Source organism: Blastocystis hominis (assembly GCF_000151665.1).
Source record: "Blastocystis hominis, Singapore isolate B (sub-type 7) whole genome shotgun sequence assembly, scaffold_31".
Classification (NCBI taxonomy): domain Eukaryota; class Bigyra; order Opalinata; family Blastocystidae; genus Blastocystis; species Blastocystis hominis.
This window is the reverse complement of record NW_013171840.1, coordinates 25,005-31,004: the sequence shown is the minus strand read 5'-3', so window position 1 is coordinate 31,004 and position 6,000 is coordinate 25,005. Positions and strand designations below refer to the sequence as shown.

The window sequence follows — 6,000 nt, the reverse complement described above, 5'->3', positions numbered from 1 at the left end:
TTCCAGAATGTTACATCACATCCTGGTTCAAGCGAAACGCCTCGCACCGAGCAGGACTCCTCTCCCATCCCCGCGGGAACCGCCGACTCCCCCGCGGGAATATCTCCCACCGAAGGAACCGACGGAACCGACTCTTCTCCCGAAATCGCCCCGTTTTTTGGAAAACGGGTCCGCGTGTTCCAATTGGTCGACGGATCCCCGCGGGAATTGCTCACCGGGAGCAGCTACGACGTGGTCTCGGCCTCCCGCGGGGGGAGTTTCACGCTCTTCCTGACGTCCCGCGGGACGGTGCTGTCGCTGGCGGGAGGCGAAGAATGTGTGGCGGGAAGCGGGATTCGCGCGCTCTCCGCGGCTCTGCGTCGCGAACCGCGGTTAATCCCGTCTCTGCAGGTGGAGCGGGCGTTACGGCACAAGCGGCTGGCGGAGGTCAAAACCACGGGGAAAGCGTCGTTCGCGCTGGCGACCACGGGAGAACTCTACAGCTGGGGCGACGGTCCCGCGGGGGAGCTGGGTCTGGGGGAGCCGGTGCGGCAGAGCCAGGCGGAGGTGTGTGTTTCCCGCGGGGCTGAGGGGTAGATCGTGGTGCGGCTTTTACCGCGGCAAATCGTGAAAGTGGCGTGCGGCGCGAGTCACGTGCTCGCGCTGGACAGCGAGGGCGCGCTCTTCGCCTGGGGCGGCAACCAGTTCGGGCAGTTGGGTCTGGGGGACCGGAGAAACCGCGCGGAGCCGGTGCGTGTCGTCGCGCTCAAGAAGCAGCACATTGTGGACATCGCTGCGGGAGACGGGTTTTCCGCGGTTCTGGACGACCACGGCGTGGTGTGGACCATGGGCCTGAATGAGCTGGTAGGGGCCCGAATGACCCGAATCATCATTAGGGTCAATGTGGCTCCAATGCGTCCAGGGAGGTCGGTATTCCCTCCGCAGTGCGGCAAGTGCCCAGCGCGGCGCAGTCGCTCGCATGCGGCCAATCGCATGTGCTGGCGCTCTGCAAGGAGGGCGAAGTCGTCACGTGGGGCTGCGGGTTCCACGGGGAAATGGCGATCCCCGCGGCCATCGCGTACGCCGCCACGCCGCAGATCGTTCCATTAGCGCATCATCTGCGCAGCCAGGAATTCGTTCGCTTCGTGCGCGCCGACATGCACGGAAGTATCGCGGTTACCTCGCAGAACCGCGTTTTCCAGTGGGGAAACGGGGAACTCGGAGAGCCTCGCGAGATCTACGCGGTCCCCGCGGGAGAGGGCTGCATCGTCGACGTCACCGCGGGGGAGGAGCCGCTGATTTTGGTGGACGGGACCGCGCAATCCCCGCGGGTGGGGTCGTCCCGCGGTTATTCGCTGCCGGCGGCCAATCACGTGCGGAGTTTCGAAAAGAGCCGGTCGCAGTCGATGGAGTGGTAACCGTGGAAACGGAGGTCCAGCGTAGGGTTCTGCAGCAGCGGCAGTTACTTCGCGCGTGGGCCAATCAGCTGCGTCCGGGGCAGGCGTTTCGTCCGACGTCGGCATTGCTGAGTTTGGTGGAAAAGGGGGTTCCTCCGCTGCTGCGGCAGCGCGTGTGGCCGAATCTTCTGGGGAACGTTCTGAAAGTAACGCCCGAGGCGTTTCAGTTGTACTGGTCACGTGCGCAGGCGAGTCCGAGCGGAGGGTTTTCGGGGCTGCCGGGGAAGGAGGCGACGGTGCGGCTGATCGACGAGGATCTGAAGCGGACGTTCGTGCCGTTGGGGTTCTTTAATCGCGGGGAGCCGCTGTATGATGTGATTCGGAAGATGTTGCTGACGTACGCGTTTTATCGGCCAGATATCGGGTACGTGCAGGGTATGTCGTTTCTAGCGGGGATTCTGGCCGTCCACATCTGGGATGATTATCTATGTTTTCAATGTCTGGCCAACCTGCTCGGGAGCGAGCATCTCTACGCCTTCTACTCCCTCAAGGTAGAAACGGAGGCGATTTCCCACATAGCCCGCGTTTATCCAGCGTTACTACGAAGTCTTCGACTCCATTTTCAAATCCACAAATTCGGCCCTTTTTTCGTATTTCCAAGTATTCCTCCTTTTTTTTCACTCCCATTTCCACAGGCCAACGAGATCCGAACGGACCTGTTCCTCTTCAAGTGGCTGCAGACGCTGTTCGCGCAGTGTTTCCCCATCGAAGTCACCGCGCGGCTCTGGGATTCGTTCTTTTTGGAGGGAACGAGCTTCCTTTTCCGCGCGGCGCTCGCGATTCTGAAGCTGCTGCAGCCGTCGCTGCTGAAGCTGCCGGTGGAGGACTGCTTCGCGCTGCTGACGGGGTCGGTGCGGATGGAGGGAGTGTGGAGAGAGGAGGTTTCGAGCGAGAATTTGTTCGCGACGATCCAGAAGATTAAGTTCTCGGAGAAGCAGCAGGAATTGATTTCGAGTCTGGTGGAGAACGCGTTCTTTTATGAGGAGGGGCAGAGAGAGGAGGAGGAGGCGATCGCGGGTAGGAAGAGAAAAAGGAAGGAAGGTGAGCGGTAGAGGAAAAGGGAAAGGGAAAAGGAAGGGAGGCGTCGCTGACGAGGGACGAAGTGAGGCAGGCGCTGTCTACGATTTTCTAGTTTTAGTTGCTGTGTGTTTGTTGGATAAACGGAAAGAGAGAGCGAAAAACAGCGAGAGCGAAGAGCGAGAGCGAAGAGTGAGAAGAAGGATCAAAGAGTGAAAGGTTTTATAAATGAAGGGGTGTTCGGATGGGTTACGATTGATTCGAGAGGATCAAATAGGTTTGGTGAATTGTTTAATGGATTCAAGGAAGTTCGATGGCTTCCAATGAGTTGTTTTCAATTTCAAAGAGAACCAATGAGATGTTCGATGGATTGCTCAAAGAAGGCACATCACACATACAATCCCCTTTTCTTTTTCTTCTCTCCGCCAACCCACATTTCCTTTTATTTCCTCATCAGAATTGTTTATTCTCTCAAACAAAGCAAAAACTTATACATGCGTTCTTCTAAAATCTCGAAGCGTCCCACTTCTCCTCGGCATAGTCGTTATGATACCGATTAATCCAGTGCGGATTCCACGGCTCCTCGTACGCCCAGATGCTGCGAGCCTTCTTCGGTCCCAGCTACCCATCACATCCCCATCCAATCATCACAGCTCTCATCTTCGCCAGCACGGCGGGCGGCTGGATCTTGTCTGCGTACTGCTTGTGCACCGGCGGAATCTGCGGAGGAAGCTCGCTCACCTCGAACTTGTAGCCCTGCGTCTTGCAGAAGCGGATCGCGTCCTCCTTCTTCTCGAACTTCAGCTGCATCATCTCGTAAGGGTCCGAGAAGCCCCAGTTGCCCGTCAGCTGATTACGCCATTGACGGTGGGTCGCTGCAGGTGAATGCGGGGTTTAATACCTACGGTCGGTCTTCCAGCGCACGTACCACGGAAGCGTCTTCTTCTTGCCTTCCTGGATGGGATCGTCAACCTGGAAGATCATGGCCTGCCGATTAGGGAAAAGAGAGAAGGAGTACAATGCGGTGCTTCTCGTAGGAGGGAGTCGGCTGGAGTCTCTTGATATCAGGATTTATAGGCTGCTCCTTCTCGGGCCTCGGAGGAACAGCAAATCTAGACAGGATAGGGTGTACTGACCGTAACGCAACCCATACAATTCCTACCACTCTGGCCATTCCACTCTTTCTCCTGAGGATAGTCCAGAGGAGATTCAGTGAGCTTGGGAGGACCGGGTCTTGGTGGGGGAGGTGCAGGCTTCGCGGCAGCTGGTGCAGGCTTCGCAGCAGCAGCTTCGGGTTTGGCAGCAGGGGCCGTTCCTGCCAATCGGGTGAATATACAGCGCTCAACAGCGATTGTCTTTGAGCAAACTCTGGCAAGCATTACTGAGTTGTATCTGATAAATAGAAGAGAAACTCAAATAATGAAACGCCCCAGCCCAAAATCGGTCCGATTTCTGTCAACAGGATTTGGGCCCATCTTGACTTTAATTCCTTGGGAATTGTACCCTATTATTTCTGCCTTTTGTTTGCTTTTTTTGAATTCGCTGTATTAAACATCGTTTTCTCTTGCAATTGGAGCAAGCTACAGTGAGATGCAACTATCACCCATTCCATTTGATATTATTATTTCTGGTACGATCTCTGTGCATAGTTAACCCTAGTTGAGTCGTTGCAGTCATTCTTATTCGGGTTTTTGACTGAAAAGCAAAAACAGAACTTGTTTTATTCATTGATATGCGTTTATATCTAGATTATCTTTTTATCTAGATGTAGAATGGCTGAAACAACAAGAATCACAGGAAAAGGTTTACAAAATATGTGATGATCTGTATTCTCAATATCTCGATGTTGCTATCATCATTTCTGTTGATTCTAGACAAAGTCTGAAAGTGTGAATTTTAAGGACATTTGTCCGCAGTATCTAGCAGAGCACATTGCGTGGATCCAGCAGCAAATTCGAAACAATAACGCAAATGTCAATCTGTTTAGTTTTCTCCAAGTTTGTCTGGCGTTCGTTCCTAACGCCTAGGAATGTGTATATGAGTATTTACTCCACCGCCTCTACCATCCATTTCTTGAAAGCACTTTTTACAAAGAGCTTCTCTCCTATCTTGGATGCGTCGATATTACGCTCGACACGCTTCTAAAATTCCCGTCCTGCGTCTGGTCCATCCCTCTCTCCCTTCCTAACCCATCAGTGCCTTCAAGCAGAACAATTGCGAATCGGAATTCCAAGACAGCCATCTCCAAGCGATCGCCCTTCTCGAACTCCACGTATTTTATCTCCTCACCCACCTCTCACGCCCAGCGTCTCCGCAAAGAACACCTCGACGCGTGCAGCCTCTTCTACCACCTCTCTTTGTACCTTTTTTTCTACGAATCCCAGTCGTTTTTCGATTCGCCGCTTCGCGATTCGCTTCTCAAGCCTCTTCGCCAGCTCCTCGATCGCTTTCCTGCTCCCTTCTCCTTCGACTCCCTCCCTCAACGCCGGGAATCCAATCAGTTTCGCTGCGCGCGCATCGAGGCTTCGTTCCCCGCCCAATTCGAGAAAGACCCGCTCGATCGGTGGAAGCAGCAGGCGGATTTGATGATCGAGCAGGTCGTTTCGAGTCGACTCTCCATGCTTTCCGTAGAATTCGAATCGAATCTCCACATAGAACCTCATCGAATTCGCCAATAAATCCACCCTGAAAACCGCGGTTAACGCCGTCGTGGAGATTCTACGCGACCGACGCTGTCGATTTTTGTTTGTCCAATCATAACGCGCAGCCTGCGCCGAGCTCCAAATCAAAGAATGGCTCAAGCAGTCCGTCGTTCCCTCCACGATTTCCGTTAAGAACCGCGATTATTACATCGGGTCGGTGCAGATAACCGCGGAACCGGAATCGTTTCCCTCGTTTAATTACCCGCTGCTGGTCAATCACATCGATAAAAACGGCGTGACGACATGCAATCCGAGTATTTTTGTGTTTGTTTCTCCTCCTTTCCACTAGTGAAACTGCGTTTGGCGGGTTCGATCCACTTCGTTTTGAAATCTCCGCACGCTCCGAACGCGCTGGACTCGCTTCCGTTTCATTTCGAAGTATGAATGGAACCCCGCGATCACGTGGAGGGCACCGAGCCGTTCTACTGCAAAGAACACCCGTTCGCTTCGCGGTTTTCGATCCTGGAGGGTCCTCCGAGCATCATCGAGCTCTCCATCATCCAATACGTCTGCATTCCCTTCGCTCCCAACATCCAAATGCTCTCCGACATCCCCATCAACACCCAGCTCCTCGACGTCCCGCCAGACGCCTCCCAATGCGACCGCTGCCACTCCTCCTTCCCCTTTCCCTTCGACTTCCGCATCCTTCCGCTCAACCAGCGCAATCTTCTCGTTCTCTTCCTCGTCTACGAGCCCGTTTCCTGGACTCTCGTTCCGTTTCCACGTTTCTACTATTCCGTAGCTGCTACCCCCCGACACCAAGCCGCGTTCCACGTTTCTCTCCAAGCTCCAAGCCTCGCCCGCCACGCCGCGCTCCCACGTCCGGTTTCCACGTTTCTACCATT

General features: G+C 54.5%; 2 protein-coding genes across 2 annotated transcripts; one reads left to right on the top strand and one right to left on the bottom strand.

The window, feature by feature from the left end:
• GSBLH_T00003621001 (uncharacterized protein) lies at window positions 1-2,488 on the top strand (the record flags this gene model as incomplete). The annotated part of the gene is made up of 4 exons (XM_013042406.1): window positions 1-546; window positions 577-843; window positions 876-1,115; window positions 1,148-2,488. Coding segments are annotated over 4 exons (2,394 nt in total), but the record flags the coding sequence as incomplete, so codon positions are not given.
• A 469-nt stretch (window positions 2,489-2,957) lies between these two features.
• On the bottom strand, window positions 2,958-3,263 carry GSBLH_T00003620001 (uncharacterized protein; the record flags this gene model as incomplete). Its single annotated transcript, XM_013042405.1, has 2 exons — window positions 2,958-3,074; window positions 3,105-3,263. The coding sequence occupies 2 exons, from the start codon at window positions 3,261-3,263 to the stop codon at window positions 2,958-2,960; spliced, it is 276 nt and encodes a 91-aa protein (XP_012897859.1).
• Window positions 3,264-6,000: the final 2,737 nt, after the last annotated feature.